At 51.0% G+C, this 16,823-nt stretch overlaps 1 protein-coding gene across 3 annotated transcripts in view; it reads right to left on the reverse strand.

Annotated features, from left to right (window-relative positions):
• Positions 1-16,823, reverse strand: part of LOC121348268 (exocyst complex component 6B) — a 228,738-nt gene that overhangs the window by 80,173 nt on the left and 131,742 nt on the right. The window contains exon 18 of one of the 3 annotated variants that reach the window (XM_041427593.1): positions 12,546-12,575. The exons of the other annotated variants lie outside the window; for them this stretch is intronic. Within the exon in view, the coding sequence (XP_041283527.1) occupies positions 12,546-12,575 (30 nt within the window). The remainder of the gene's footprint in view (positions 1-12,545; positions 12,576-16,823) is intronic. 3 annotated transcript variants of the gene reach the window in all.

Consider the following 16,823-nt stretch of genomic DNA (forward strand, 5'->3'; position numbering starts at 1 on the left):
GGAACAACCCCATAAGACCCCAAGGAGGGATCAGATGAACCTGTGGAGGTATCCAAGGGTGACCCACACCTGCCCTGGCACCAGTTTCTGGTCAGGAGAGAGTGAATGAGAAGTCACGCCATAAGCAGGCAAAAATGAGCAAACAATTGAGATGAAATGTCAAATAATTAAGTCTAAAAAGGGGAAAATGGGATGGGAAAATCACTTTCATCATCAGGTCTTGGCAGCACCACAACTTTGAGAGGCTTCCCAGAGTGGAGGGGGCACTTCAGGATGTTCCTTATGGGAATGGTCCCCCAGGACTTTTTGCAGAGATGGCAGAGGAGATCCAAACAAGCCCAGAAGCAGCTTCTGGCTCAGCCTTCCCTCCTGCCCTTTCCACACAGGATTAGGCCAGGCCTAAAACTGTTTCAGGTGCAAATGCCCACTGTCCTCACTGTGAACCTGAATCTTCTCAGGCCGGCCAAGAACACGACCTTTTATTTCCATTACTCTTGAGGTCTGAACACCTAAAAATCTTTTCTTTAAAAAATACTCAGTTTTTCCTCTCACAGAACACATGGATGTCTCACAGCTTAGATCCAGTATTACCTGAAGAAAAGCGAAAGTATATGGAATATTTTTTTTTCTGCTTTTTAAGCCTGAATCCCTTTTCCCCCTTATATTTATTATCAGAGAACTCGGCGATGCCACAGGAGTTTCAATCACGGTGTTAAATGTCTGCTCAGAGAACAGAAGGCACCACCAGGGATGAGCAGCAGCTCCTGCCCTGGGCACCGAGATTTAAAACCCTCCCAGAATTTATGGGCTTCACTCCTTATAAATAAGACCCAACTTAATCCTTTCCTGCCTCACCCCTGCGCTCCACGAGTTACAGCAGCTCCTTATAAAGTCAGCCGTGGCTTGTGAACATCAATTTCAGGCCATTTCCCCGGGAATACAGCGGGAAATCTGCTGGATAAGCAGCTGCTGCTGACAGGAGACAAACGAGCGCGCGGCCGCTGATATATCAGCGCTAATAAGCTGCTGCTGCTGCGGCTGAAGGCTGTTTGTATTCCCGCTTGGAATGGCTCGGGCTGGCAGGAATCGAGCACATCCTCCTGCCACAGATGCCCACCTCGGCTCTGAGGAGCTTATTTACCATGGAGTTTCACTTCATGCTGGTTTTTTCCTGGGTTTTTTTTGAGTTTTCCTGCGGCGCTGGAAGAGCCGGGCTCGCCTCGCCTGGGACACGCAGAGCCGAGTCCGGCACGGACGTGTCTGCCACAGCCCCGACCCTCCCAAAATCGTCACCCACACCAACCCTCCCAGAATGGCTGTCCTCCAAAAATCGTTACCCTCCCAGAATGGTTATCCTCCCAAAATCATTGCCCTCCCAAAATCATTGCCCTCCCAGAATGGACAGCCCCGACCCTCCCAAAATTGTTACCCACACCAACCCTCCCAGAATGGCTATCCTCCAAAAATCGTTACCCTCCCAAAATCGTTACCGTCCCAAAATCATTGCCCTCCCAGAATGGTTACCCTCCCAAAATGGTTATCCTCCCAAAATCGTTACCCTCCCAAAATCATTACCCTCCCAAAATCATTGGCCTCCCAAAATCATTGCCCTCCTGGAATGGTCATCCTCCCAGAACGGTTATCCTCCCAAAATCATTGCCCTCCCAAAATCATTGGCCTCCCAAAATCACTGCCCTCCCAAAATCATTGCCCTCCCAGAATGGTTACCTTCCCAAAATCATTGCCCTCCCAAAATCATTGCCCTCCCAGAATTGTTACCCTCCCAAAATGGTTATCCTCCCAAAATCGTTACCCTCCCGAAATCGTGACCAGCTCCACCCTCGCTGGCAGTGCCAGGGCTTGTGCCTTGGCACGGAGCGGGATCTCTGGGATCTCCAGGATCTCCGGGATCTCTGGGATCTCCGGGATCTCCGGGATCTCCGGGGTGTCATCGCGGCCGTCGCCGCTGCTGGGGAGCTCAGAGGAGCCGGCACGGCTCCGGCCCCGCGCTAATTCCCTGATGATTTTCGGGAGTGTGGCAGAAGCAGGGATGCTCCCAAAGGCTGTCCCTGTGCCAGCGCCCTGAGCGAGCACGGGTGACGTCCTGATCCTGCTCCCCAGAGCGGCTCCAACCCTGTCTGGGTTTCAGGAACAACTTCTCCAGGGAACACCCCTCAGGATGAACTTCCCCCTGCTCACCTCTCCAGCCTGCCCAGGTCCCACTGCATGCCCTCCTCTCCCACTCCACACAAAGGAAAAACCCCAGGAGGGTTTTCTGTCCCTACTGACCAAAATTTCAGAGGAACAACCCCAAGCAGGGGTCAGATGAACCTGTGGAGGTACCCCAAGGGTGACCCACACCTGCCCTGGCACCAGTTTCTGGTCAGGAGAGAGTGAATGCCCGGACACCCTGGTCAGGAGAAAATAAATGCCCGGACACCCTGGTCCCTCCAGCTCAGGAGGGATGAGATCTGGACAGGGAGCAAAGAGCAGGAAAGCAGCCCTGAGCTGAGCTCTCTGCAGGGAAAGGGGAAAACAAACGCCTCAAAGGCACCAATGCTCCTTCAGCAACGTGGCAGAAAACTGAAGAGCTTCAAACCATGGAATGCAATCCCAGGAACAGCTCTGTGGGGTCACTCATTATCTAAGACCTTTGCAAATCCCATCAAAACCTGGATTTGCACTGGCAAGAACAGGATCACAGGTGAAAGCTGGCAGATCTCCATGGCCAAGATGACCAAACCTCCCCTTGGTCCAACCTCAGTCAAAGAAAGCCATTCCAAAGGTATTATCCCAGCAAAACCCACGGATTTATTGTTTTGTGGCTCATTCCTGGCAATTAATCCCTCTGTTCCATGGCTCCTGATGGAACCTCAGGGTTGCCATGACACCTCTCAAGGTGACACTGCCCTCCCTGTGCCACCCAGGATCCCTCTGGACACACGGGAAGGATCCAGAAGGTTCCCTGTGGATCCAGGTGACAGTGCCCTCCCTGTGCCACCCAGGATCCCTCTGGACACACGGGAAGGATCCAGAAGGTTCCCTGTGGATCCAGGTGACACTGCCCTCCGTGTGCCACCCAGGATCCCTCTGGACACACGGGAAGGATCCAGAAGGTTCCCTATGGATCCAGGTGACACTGCCCTCCCTATGCCATGAGGGATCCCTCTGGACACACAGGAAGGATCGAGAAGGTTCCCTGTGGATCCAGGTGACCCTGCCCTCCCTGTGCCACCCAGGATCCCTCTGGCCACACGGAAAGGATCCAGAAGGTTCCCTATGGATCCAGGTGACACTGCCCTCCCTGTGCCACCCAGGATCCCTCTGGCCACACGGAAAGGATCCAGAAGGTTCCCTATGGATCCAGGTGACACTGCCCTCCCTGTGCCACCCAGGATCCCTCTGGACACACGGGAAGGATCCAGAAGGTTCCCTATGGCCACTCCAAGCACTGGAAGGGAGGAGCCAAGCTCCAAAGCTCTGCCAGAGATGCATCCAAGGGGCTCCCACCAGAACACATCACCACAGCACCAGTGAGGCTGGAAAAGCCCCTCAGGACCACCGAGTCCAATCTGTGACCGAGCCACACCGTGTCCCCATCCCGAGCATTGAGCGCCACGTCCAGGTGGCACCTCCAGGGCTGGGGACTCCAAACCTCCCTGGGCAGTCCCAAAGCCCAATGTCCATCCTAAATCCCCTCTTTCCATCCAGATCCCACCCCTGGGCAGGCAGGGAAGGCTCTGGGCTCCCAGGGGCAGCCCCAGTGGGGAAGGGCTGCGCGGAGGCTCCGGAGCCGGCCCCGCTGCCGGGAGCGTTTGTTTAGACACGGCCAATCTGTTACCAATTAGGGAGAGGAAACGCCAAGAGGCTGCCTTGTTAATTAAGGAACTCGCTATCAAAGGACTCATTAAGAGCTACTGAAATGGAATGGTTGTTCAAATAAATACCCATTAATCTTAACGTGCAATCAGGAACGCGCTGCCAGTCCCCGCCACCCTGCAGGAGCACCTCTGGCTGCCAGGGAATCGTGGAATGGGTTGGGTTGGACCCCAAAGATCTCCCAGGTCCACCCTGACACCTCCCACTATCCCAGGGTGCTCAAAGCCCTTTCCAGCCAGTCCATGGGCACTTCCAGGGGTCCAGGAGCAGCCGGAGCTTCCCTTCACCTGTCGGTGCCTGCTGCACTTCCCCTGGCCCCAGCCGGGTGGGATGCGATCCCTGAAATCCAAACCCTGCTGCAGCAGGAGAACCCTCTCAGCGACTCCCCGAGGAATTAGCACAGCATTTCCACGGAAAACAAAGCCTGACAGGCTCCAAGTGCTCTCAGAGTTTCCCATTATTTTTTTTAGCTACCAGCAGAATTCCTTCTTCGCCCACAACAAGCATCGGGATTGATGCGATTAAGGATATTTAGACGTGCAAAATCCAGGGACTGCAGGCAGCAGAAAAGCAGGCCAAAAAATGGGAATCCTTTGGTATTAAATGTACAATTTTCTGTAAACACCACAAGTTGTCCCCATAATTTCAACACTGAATTTCCTGACTTTCCCAATCCATAAGGCAGCACTGGGATGTTTTGCAGAGGATGGAAACGTGATGGGGAAATAATGAGCAATTGTTTGGTAGCACAAACCCCAGGATAATCCCAGTGGATCCTCTCTCTGTGGCCACAGATGGAGACTTCAGACCCTGCAGACCTCCCAGGGCTCAACTCCTGCTCCAGAAGCTTCTGGATCCCCTGGCTGCCTCAAATCCCCCTAAACTGGGGGCAAATTCAGTAAATCAGCTCTGGAAATTTTTCCTGCCTTGCCTGTCCTGTCCTGATTTGCCTTTTTTTTTTTTTAACAACAGTTCTGCACTCACTGAAGGTGGTAGAAAAACCCCAAACCATCACCCAAAAGCACAAACGCTTCCCAAAGCATCAAAACAAATGAACGACGAGTACCTGTAATTTTTAAAAATATTTTTAAGAGGTTTATTTTAAAAATAAACCTTTCATTAATTGCCCAAAAGTCAATTTTCAGCTGGACCAGGTGGGTTTTCACAAAGATTCTTGGTTGGAATTTTTATTTTTTTTGGTTTGTTTTGAGTGTTTTCAGCTTTGTTTTAGTTTTAAAAACCACAGAAAACCAAACAAAACCCCTACCAAAAAAAAAAAAAAACCAAGAAAAAAAAAAAAAAACCAAAAAAAAAACAACCAACCAAAAAAACCCCAAAAGCTGTGGATCTGCACTCAAGATCCTGCAAAGAAAAGGGTCTCCCAGGACAAAGAGGTCCAAACAAACGAGGGACAGGCCCAACAAGGACACCCCAAGCCCCACTGATGTATCTGGTTGGTTGCCAGTGTCACCCCCAGCTTGGTGGCCCCCAGAGATGTCCCCTCAAGGCTGGAGCTCACCCATCACCACCATGGCCACACCAAGCTCTACGGCTGCGTCCCAAACAAAGCCAGCAGGCATCAAGAAAACTCTCAATTAATTAATTCTATTTACTCAGCTTTGCAGCAGACTCGTTAAGAACAAATCCCTTTTTTGTCCCTAATTTTTTTTTCTTTTTTTAATGGAAGGAGGACAGGAGCAGAGCAATTCCTGGCTTCCAGCTGCGGGCCAGGCTCTGTCACTCCGCGTTGATGTGACGTGTGGGGCACGAGGGGTGGCTGATGTGTGACCACCAACGGGCCCTGAGCGACCTCAGCCACTGGCAGACCTGGATTTGATCCCTGGCTCCGTGGAGTCATCCCTGGAGCCGAACACTGGAGCCACTGTGAGGATTTATGGAGCTGGAAAAAGGGGCCGGAGCCAAGTTAGGAGGTGACGTTCACGTGGCTTTGGGATTTGCCAAGGAAAAGAAGAAGGAGGGAAACCTTCCAGCCAAGGTTGGCCTGTGGGTCAGGGCGCCTGGGCACATGGGAATGGCTGCTGGAGGAAGGGATATTCCTCAGCCTTGGATCCACACAATACTCCTCAGCCTTGGACCAATAGGATGCTCCTCAGCCTCGGACCAACGGGATGATCCTCAGTCTTGGATCCATGGGACGTTCCTCAATCTTGGATCTGTGGGATGCTCCTCAGCCTTGGACCAACGGGATGTTCCTCAACCTTGGATCCATGGGATGCTCCTCAGCCTTGGACAAATGGGATGTTCCTCAATCTTGGATCCATGGGATGCTCCTCAGCCTTGGACCAACGGGATGTTCCTCAACCTTGGATCCATGGGATGCTCCTCAGCCTTGGACCAATGGCATGTTCCTCAATCTTGGATCCATGGGATTCTCCTCAGCCTTTAGGCCAATACTCCTCAGCATCCTGTTGGCCCAAGGCTGAGGAGAATCCCACAGGATCCTCCAAGCCTTGGAGCTCCTGATGTCCAGACTCAAGAAAAGAGGCAATGTCTGCACACACATTTCTTTGGGAAGGCATTTTGGATTCCATCCACACCGGGACACGTGGAATGGCCAAAGTCATCGCCACTGTGACAGCAGCATCCCTTCCAACAGCCCCAACATCCTCTCCCAGACAGGAGAGGCATCCACGCCCTGATTTCCCAGGAATGGGGAGGGCCTCTTCTGCCCAGGATCTGCCATTCCAGAAGTGATCCCATGCACCGGAGTTGTTGGTTTGGGAGGAGGATGGATGCTCCAGGAGGGATGAACCTTGGGCTGTGGTCACCCACAGAAGAACCCCTGGTGCCATCAACAAATCACCAGATTTCAAAAGTTTCCCTGCTGGAGCTTTTCCTGAGTAAAACTGGGGTTTTGGCCTTGACTTTGACCATCCCCATCTCAGTTCAGGAGACAACGCGCCACCATGGAAGATCTCACAGAAAACCTACAGAGAGCAGCACCAATTAACCCGATTCCAAGTGGAATTTGTCTCCCGCAATGGCCAACTCAACTGGAAAACTCCAAAGGTGGAGCAGCTCCAACCAGCCTGGAAGGTCCCATCCCCTGCTTGACCCGGGATCTCTCCCAAATTCCTGTAGAAGCTGAGCCCGCTTCAGTGGCTGCATTCCAGAGGTGTGGAAAAAACTCCACAGGGGCAAACACTTCCCACCTTGATGATATTCTGGGAAAATGGAATCCAGCAACATGACCAACACATGGCAGAGCTGAACTCCCACCAGAAGCTCAGGGACAACCAGACAAACAACAAAAAAAAAGGAAAAGGGGGAAGAAAAGAGAAAAGCAAACCCAGCAATTATCCTCACCACACCAAAAATAAACCAGCCACTGCAGCCCGATACAAATCCCTGACATTCCAATAAAAGAGGAAGAAAATTTTGGCTGTGCCCAAGATGCCCAAGGTCAACAGCTGGAAGTATTTTGGCTGGAGCTGGGGGAAGCTCAAGGAAGAGGGAAATCACACTGGGGGTGATGGTCACAACCAGCTCCCGCAGACAGGGCTGAAAGGGGCTTTTATTAAAAATATTTAATGCTGTTTTATTCTGTTTGGGGCTTTTTTGGGGTCTTTAATAATTTGTGGAGTAGCCAGCTCCATGGAAAGGTTTTTCCTCTGTTGGAATCAAGAGGTCTTGGAATCATGAGAAGGCTGAGAAGCAGAAGCAAAAACACCCAACAGCAAAAGCACAACTCAAGGAGGTTGGAACCATGGGAAATCGTGGGATTTGGGATATCAGAGGCTCTGGGATTTGAGCAGGCACAGGAACACACAATTTGTCCCTCTGTCAGAGCCAACGAGCGACTCCTGCTTCGTGATTTATGTTAAATAGGAAAAGAAATAAACAGAAGGAGGAGCAGAGGGTGGGGAAGGGAAGGGAAGGGAAGGGAAGGGAAGGACCTCGGGATGCAGCTGCCACAGCCGAGCACGGGGCAGCTCCTTTGGATCCCTAAGGAGCCCAAAGTGGGCAGAGAGCTCCTCTGGAAGATCCAGGGTTTGCAGTAAAGCTGGGAAGCTGCTGGTGGAAATTTGGATATGCACACGTGCAAAAATCCAAGGAAACGGAAAATTCTGTGATTTCCATCTTTTTTCCTTGTTCAACATCCAAAGGCAGGGCAGGATACTTTCAATTAAATGGTTTTTGGGAGTCAGGAACACGGAAATGGTTGGATGCAGAGCCTGGATCACCCAAAATGAGCTGGGGCATCCAACTGCTCTCCGTGCTCCTGCGATGCTGCAGGATCTCTGCAAGGACCTCCACACCAGTCACAGCTGGGAAAGATTCCTGCCAGTCCAGGTTTGGGGAGGGACAACATCACACCCTGAGAAACTCCAGGAAATACTCCAGGAATTACTCTAGGAATTACAGCCTTTATCTTGGTTGGCCACTGGGTTTAACTGCAGGCACTCAATAACCACAGAACCACCTGATCCCAGCTGTCCCACCAGGCTGGAAGTGGAGACTGGCATCAAAATCACAGAATCCGGGAATGGTTGGAGTGGGAAGAGACTTCCCTTAAATCCCATCCATTCCCACCCTGCCATGGGCAGGACCCCTTCTACTATCCCAGGTGGATCCAAGCCCCAGTGTCCAGCCTGGCCTTGGACACTGCCAAGGATCCAGGGGCAGCCACAGCAAATCTGGGAAATCCACTCCAGGGCCTCACCGCCCTCACAGGGAAGAATTCCTTCCGAACATTCCATGCAAATTTTCCCCAAAGCCAAAAGGTACACAAGGAACATAAAGTAGCTTTCATTTTTTGGTCCTGTTCGTGTCTCCCAAGGCTCTCTCCTGGTCCCCGTGCCCAGGATCCGAGACTTTCCCAGTTCCTTGATGGAAAGCAGAGCCGTGGCCCGGCCGCGATCGGAGCGCGCGGCTCCAAACTGGAACGAACGAGACCAAAAAAAAAGGAAAAAAAAAAATATGGACATATTTCATCCTCCTCTTTTGTGGGTTTTATTTTCTTTTGTATTCGCTTTGGGAATAACATTCTTTCCATTGGGAAGAGCCTGATTTTCCATTAAATACAAAGCAGCTGCCATCTTGGAAACAAAAAGCTGATTAAATACAGATTCTTTTTTTATTTTTTCCCTCGCTTATGAAGAGCAAGAACCACGTTTGTTTCTGCTGATTTATCGGGGCAAAGCTGCCAATTACGGCAGCAGGAAAACTTAAAGAGAGGGACTTGAATCGCTCCATCTTCCCGAAATAATTCCGTAATTACAATTCGATGTCGGAGAAAAAAAGGAAAGATCCAGAAGTTTGGAGCGCTCGTCCTCCCTCTGGGACAGCGACCCCGGGGGTTCCTCACCCTCTGCACACACAGGGATGCTCCAGATCCCCCATTTACGCAGATCCCGGCCCGCTGGGATGCCGGGGGAAGGCTCGGCACATCGGGGTGACGCGCAGGGCCTGGAGGAGACGCAGCCGCTGCCCCACTGCGGCCCAGATGTTGAACAGACTGGAAAAAAGGATGAGCTCCAAGGAAAAATCCCAACCCACCCACTCCATTGCTACTCCATGAGCCAGCAAAGCTCAGTCCAAGAGGTTTTTCCAAGCAGACCTGAGTGACCAGCAGAAGCGGCGCCCGAACCTTCAGCTCATTTTGTCTTTTCCCAAAATCTGAATCATAGATTAAATTTCCATTTCGAAATTGAGATGCTATAGCTAAAAACCAGGGAGAAGATGGATGAAACAGAGAGACGGGAAAAGCTGTAGGAATTAGCGACTGGTTTTCAATTAACCCATCAGGTTCTCCTGATTTCTTGCCCTTCACGAAACCCAACAAAAAACTCCAGAGGATGACAAGAATTCCACAGGGATCTGCACTCTGAGAAGTTTTTCCAGCTCCAGCCATTCCATCTACCCAAAGCTGTAAGATCCAGGGAAGACATTTCTGGAAAGGGACCCTGAAATCATCTTCAGCCACGCTGGTGGCATCAGCCATGGCTGGTGGCTCCAAGCGACCATCCCGAGCACCCAACTTCTCTGTGCACCCTCAACTCACGTGTCCCCTGCACAGGGACCCCCCAAAGGTTTGGGCTCCTCCAGGGCAGCCCGTGGAGAGCTTTGGAAGCTGTTCATGGATGTCCCTTTCCACATTCCCAGCTTAAGAGCCCTTGGAAGAGCACTGGATGAAACAAGAGGAAAGCAGGAAATTGCAAATCCTATGACTTCCCCTAAATTTCCTAAAGGGTAGAAGAATCCCTACCCAAACTTTATCTCTTGGTAGGATTTTTGGAAGGTCCAGGCTGAGGCTCTGAAGCAGGAAGGAGAAGGTGGATTCCACACACCAGGGTTGGAATTTTGGCTGCCAGATTCCCTGTGCCACACATTCCTTATGGATGCAAGTGCAGGCAAGAGAAAGCACCCAACAGCTTCGTCCGTCCTGGTTTGGAAAACAAAATTCCAAGCCAACCATGCCGAGGTGACTCCACAGAGGGAACGATACCTATGGAAGCACGTCCTGGTTTAAAGGATTTATGGCATTGGGCATTTTGGCTTCCATTAATTTTCCAACTGCTGAAAGCAGACAAGGAAACCTTGGAATTCCAGATAACCTGGCTTAGCCAGACTCAAGTTTACAGAGCTCCTGGGTTAATCAGGGGTCAGCCTGCTCCATCCAGCACTACTAAATCCATGGGATTTGGACACTCTGCTCCTTGCTTTAAAGTGTCACAAGCTCCTGTTTCGAGCCCTCCATCCTGACAAATATTTGGGATTCTCGAGGCACTTGGGAAACCAGGAATGGGCTGCTCCAGCCACCAGTCCATCCTCTCCCCTTCAAGGCATCCCTGCTTTACAGGAATTTTGTTGAACATTCATTCAGGCCACGCAATCCCCTAAAAGATTTGGATCACCTCTGGAGTGGAGAGCCCCAGACACGGAAGATTCTGGATGCTGCTCATGCATGTCCATGTCCTCGTCCCGCTTTTTTTACCTTTTAAACTTCCAGGATTAGCCACAACAACTTCCCACAGGACAAATCAAACTCTGCTAAAATTCCTCCTTTGTCCTGCTACTTTGTGTGATCCCATTTTTATTTTTCCCCTTCTTCTGTGATTTACTCCTGCCAATTAATCCCAACTAGGCAGAGAACAGAAAATTAGGAGGGATAAAAGGAAGGAAAACTGGGATTTGTTGCTGTTAAGAACAAGCCTGACTAAGAGCAGGCTGGCAAAGCCCCTCCATATAAAGGGATTACTCCATCCCTGACCCTTTCCAGGGGAGCTCCAGGTATTATTTTCCATTGATTTACCTTAATGAAAGTAATGCCCCCCTCTCTGTAGGAAGCTGACTCCAGAGCTGTCTAGGCACTGGATCCAATTAAAGAAATAAATACATCTGGCTTCTAAACAGCTCCAAGCCTGGAAAAGCCAGAGGGAAAAGGGCTTTTTTGCATCTCTCCCTGTTGGGCTGCGCCCCGAGGACAGCACGGAGGATGCCTGACATCCAACACCGCTCCTGGAAACCCCTGGCTGCAAGGAATGCCTGGAGCATCCCGGCTGCTCCCGGCTTTGATGGGAGCCAGCCTGGGATTGCTTTAACCAGGATCCCTCTCTCCAGGAGCTGGTGTTGATTTGAGGCCTCGGTGTTGACTTAGAAACCACCCCCAGGTGCCTGGAGCCTGCAAATAGTCCAGGCTTAGCCAGGCTGAATTTCCAGGGAAAGGGGAACAAGCATCCCACTGGAGCAGGGAATATCAGTCAGGATTCCCATGAAGAGCAGGGCACAAAGGCTGGAAAGCAGAAGCAGGATCCAGGCTCTGAATGTGACAATCCCACAGAATTCCCAGGTGGGTTTTGCCCCCACGGGCCTGGGTTTGCAGCCGTGGGAACAGAGGAAACAAGGTGGCTGCCGAGCACTTTGTTTGCCGTCCATCCCGGGAAATGCTGCGGGTTTTCCTCCCGCACATGGAACAAGCAGAGATGACAACAATCACAGGGGGTTGCTGAACCAGAAGCAAGGTCTGAAAAGTCTCCTTGGCTTTACTTTGGTGCTAAATTGGCCAAATCCAAACTGGGAGATGGCACGCGTCAAGAAGCCACATTATGTTTTGGAGAAAACCATGGAATCCCAGAGTGGTTTGGGATGGAAGGGACCTTAAAGATGATCCAGTTCCACCCCCTGCCATGGCAGGGACACCTTCCACCATCCCAGGTTGCTTCAAGCCCCATCCAGCCTGGCTTTGGACATTTCCACTCCAGTCTGAGGGAAGGCTTAGTGGTCCAATCCCTCAAAGCAGGAGGAATTTCCAGCTGGAATCCCCATGGGGAATTTCTCCAAACAAGGAGCATGGATTTTACAAACATCTTTTCTCTTTGGAGCAGAGTGTGAGAATCTCATCCAGGTTTCCCTAATATCAGGCATTCCCTCTAATTCCCTGCAGATTTAGGTATTCCAGGATGATAAAAGGAGCCATTTCAATGCACTCAAACCATCAATTCAGTGACCCATTGGGAAGGAAACCCTTTCCTTCGGTCTCTGATTTATCCCAGAACTATTTTCCCCATCGATCTCAACTTCCAACCCATGTTTTCCTTTCCTCCTGGCTGACACACAGGACCTTTTCTGGTTCAGCTGCCCCCCGAGGCTGGAGGTGTGAGTGGAGCAGAGCCAAGGCGCGGCACGCAGCGTCCGGTACTCACCGACATGGTAGAGTGGACATCTACCTGCCCCTACAGAGGACAACACAGGAGGTCAGGGTCAGAGGCACAACAGAGCACAGCAACAGGACAAAGGCAGAAAGGAGCCCAAAGGTCAGCAGAGGTGCCCACAACCCCCCAGTGCTCCAACGGCGGCTCCGACATCAGCAAAGGATTGGGAAAGCAAAGTGGGGGCTCCTGGGAGCTGCTAGGAGGAGAATAAAGCACCACAAGAGCAGTTTTGTTGTCATTCTGTCACAGATTCCTGGGATGGGTTGGGTTGGAAGGGATCTTAAAGAGCATCCTGATTCAAACATCTCCCACTGTCCCAGGTGGATCCAAGCCCCAGTGTCCAGCCCGGCCTTGGGCACTGCCAGGCATCCAGGGACAGCAAATCTGGGAATTCCAGCCCCTGCCCACCCTCCCAGCCAGGAATTCCTTGCCAAGATCCCAGCCCAATCTCCCCTTTGCCAGTGGGAGCCTGTGTTCTTGTCCCCAGTCCCTCTGCAGCTCTCCTGCCTGCTCTGCACAGCGCCATCCCTGCTCCTCAGCAATCCCACCTGCAGGAGGGGATGGATGTCAGACCCTGGGAGTGACAGCTGGGATCAGCTCCAGCAGCACTTGCTCAGCTCTTCCAAGGGCCAGGGGAGTTATTTAAGCACAGACTGGGCTTGTGCAAACCCAGAGGTGACTCTGGTGCTCCTGAGATGTTTTCCTGATGGTTATTTTCCACTTGGGTCCCTCCCAACGCGGCCGAGGCTGTGGTTGGTGCAAAGTTCATGGCATTTCGCTTCCATGCACAGGGCCTTGGCTTATAAATATTCCAGAGGGATTTGACTTTTCAAATAAAAACACAGGCAATCGTTCTCTTTGGAAAGAAAATAAACACTTGCAAAGCTCTTTCTACCAGAGCAAGAGCTGCCGGGGCTTTTCGTTTGCGAGGGGGAAGAGATGCCAAGAGAAGGCAAAAAACCATCACGGCTCCAGCTGAAATCTGTGCCTGCCATCTGGCAAAAATAAGCAGAAAAGGGAAAGAAAAAAAAAAAATAGGGGGGAAAAAAAAGCCCTTTGCAGAGGGTTCACACTGAAGTGCTCAACGGCAGAGGTTGGATTTGTTGGATCGCTGAAAGATTGCTTCCCCTTCCCAGGTCAGCCTCACCTCTTGACCTGCCCTGATTCCCTTCCAAAGGAGGTTATCGAGATACAAGACTAACAGAGGATTAAAGGAAACTGAAAATAAAAACAAAACACCCCCCCCCTTCCCCCAGCCCTGCTCCCCTCCCCCAAGAAAACATCCTTGCTTTGTTAACCTGACAGTTCAGGGGAGGTGTTGACACAACCCTCCATCTCTGAGGAGCTTAATGTCAACAAATCAGTGTGTTTGGAGTAGCCCTGTCAATGCCATTTACATTAACTTGTCCAACAAGAAATAAAAACAACAATCAGCCATCAAAGACAAAAGGCTTTTTCAGTCATTCTTTGCAAAGTCTTAGGCTGGAAATGTTCATTTTTGGAGGCCGTGGCGCTTTGCTTGCTGAAAACCAGAAACCACCTTTTTGGGGTTTTTTTTTTTTCTTTTAAGGCCTAAAATACTTTTTGTACTAAAATATATTTTTTTTACCCTTAAAAAAAGAGGTTTTTCTTTTACAGGAGACCCGAGCATCCCATATTAATGAGCTCCACAGCAGCAGCAGGAACCGACTCTCCCTGGTTAACGCAGGAAGAGGGCGGCCTCGGGAGCCAAATGTTAATTATGCTTTGATTCCCATCAGCTTTATTTGCTCGGAGACATTTTTGGGCACTTAGTGGAGCATTCTGGAATCGTGGCTCCAAACCACCATGACCGTTTCATGCAGCACTGGCATGCACCAAAACCCCGGGAAGTTCTCCGTGAACTTTTCCTGCCCCCCGGCACACGCCGTCCCCACGGCACTGGTGAGGGCTCAGCGTCCCCCCAGAAAACTGCAACGTGCAAATAAATTCCAGGAATTCCCAAAATCAAGTGGTTTTCATCATCTCCCACAATGCCTACTCCAAAGGAAAAAAAAAAAAAAAATTGGGATTGCAAGGCCGAGAAAAAGTGGAGGCTTTTTAGGCTGCAGCACCGGCCAGCATTTTGGGATTATTTTGGGGTTTTTTTGCCAGGTGACCACAGAGGTGGTGGAGGCCTCATCTTTGGAAAAATCCAAGGTCATGGCCCTGGACAGCTTGATCCAGTTGAAGATGTCCCCCAGAAAACTGCAATGTACAGATAAAACCCAGCAATTCCCAGTATCCCAGTTTCCATAATCTCCCACAGTGCCTACTCCAAAAAAAAAATTAGGGACTCAAATTCCTGCTTGAGCTGCAGAGAAAATGGAGACTCTTTAGGTTATGAGCCAGGATTTTGGGCTGGGTCAGTTTTGCTGCTGCTTGAAGTAGGTGCCCACAGAGGTGGTGGAGACCTCACCCCTGGAAAAATCCAAGGCCATGGCTCTGGACAACTTGATCCAGTTGAAGATGTCCCCCAGAGAAGTACAATACGCAAACAAATCCCAGGAATTCCCAAAATCAAGCGGTTTCCATCATCTACCACAATGCCTAGACCAAAAGAAGAATTAAGGACTCAAATTCCTGCTCGAGGCTTAGAAAAAGAGACTAAAAATGAGACTTTAGGCCAATCCACCATCCAGGATTTTGGGCTGGGTTATTTTTGCTAGGTGCCCAGAGAAATGGAGGAAGAAGCCTCATCCCTGGAAAGCTCCAAGGCCATGGCTCTGGAGAACCTGATGCAGTTGAAGGTGTCCCTGCTCACCACAGGGGCTCGGAGCAGGTGACCTTCAGGGGCCCTCCCAACCCAAACTGCTCAGTAATCCTGGGATTCCCAAGAATCACAGGAAAAATTCAGCCTAAAGAGGGAAACATAAACCCTAATATTGAATCCCAGCTCAGATTCCTTTCAGCTGCTCTCCAAAGCTCAGTCCCAAGGACCTTCCAAGGCCTTGAGCTGCCCTGGAGCCGTGACCCCACAGAGGTTTTCCTGCAGCTCCGTCGGGACAATGGGATTACTCAGCCCCGTCACGGTGCATTTCTGCAGCCTCAGGACTTTGGGTTCCGTTTTTTTTTCCCTGGTGGGGCATTTTGGAGGTGGAATTTTAGCCCAGGAACTCCGACATGCCCGGGCTGAGATTCCCTGATGGGCAGCTGGAGGTGTCATTCCAGCTGGGACAAAAGGCAGGGGAGCAGCAAAACTGCACCTTCCAACACCAGGGGAACGCTTTCCACTTGGCCAAAATCCCATAAATTGAACAGGAATCGGCTCTGGAAGGTGAGGGCATTTCCAAACCAGGCAGGAGAACAGGAATGGGAGGTGTTGCACACAGGGGCTTCAAGGACACCTCACCCCAGGATGGGGAACAGCCCTGCAGCCACTGGCAGTGTGGAAATCCTGGATTTTTTGGGACCAGGCTGAAAACTCATCTCAAACAGGGCAGCAGCTCCTCTCAGACCCCAAAACTCATGCTTTACTTCCAATCACAGCTCTCGTGCTGATGGATTGGGAAGGGTTTGGATCAGCTCCATCTTGTCCCCAGAACCCTGAATTTCCTCCTAGGGCTGGAATTCACCCTTTTGGGAATGTTCCTTCAGCCCTCTCCCTCTTTCTTTCCCTAGCTGATGCTCATGCCACATTTTTGGTGCTTGAACAAACACCTCCATCATTTTTTTCGTGGCTTTGGAAACACCTTTGTCTCCTGCATTTCAGTAGCAAAGCCCAGGAACTTCAGTGTGCTCCTAAACCAGCCACTGGAAAAATTCCCTGAACCCTACAAGAATGAAAAACCTTGACACCAAAGCCCTTTGGGATGCAGCCTGGTCCTTCCTGCCTTGCTCTCACCCACAATTTGGGTGATCCAACAGCAACATAAGGAAAATAACTCGAACCAATATTAAAAAATCCCAAACCTGCGGCTCCCACAAAGCTTTGACCCAGACCTGAGGCTGCCCAAACCAGGCTGAGGTGCCTGCCCTGTCTCCCCAGGCTTTGGGGAGGCTCTGGAGCTCAGGGGCTGCCCAGCAAACCCAAACCTCTCCACAGCTGAGGCTTTTCTAACCCACTTCTGGAGGACAAAAGGCTGCCTCCGTCTGTCCTGGTGCTTTTTAGACCAATTCAAGTCCTGCCAGCCTCCAAACCAACCCTGAGTGGCTCCAAAAGGAAACATTAATATTTAAGGAAGATAAATCACTCCTGGCCCACCTCATAAATCACCGTGGGCTTCCCCCCCCCCCCCCCCCCCCCCCCCT

The sequence above is a fragment of the Onychostruthus taczanowskii genome, unplaced genomic scaffold, assembly GCF_017590055.1.
Source record: "Onychostruthus taczanowskii isolate IOZ18803 unplaced genomic scaffold, ASM1759005v1 scaffold117, whole genome shotgun sequence".
Taxonomy (NCBI): Eukaryota; Metazoa; Chordata; class Aves; order Passeriformes; family Passeridae; genus Onychostruthus; species Onychostruthus taczanowskii.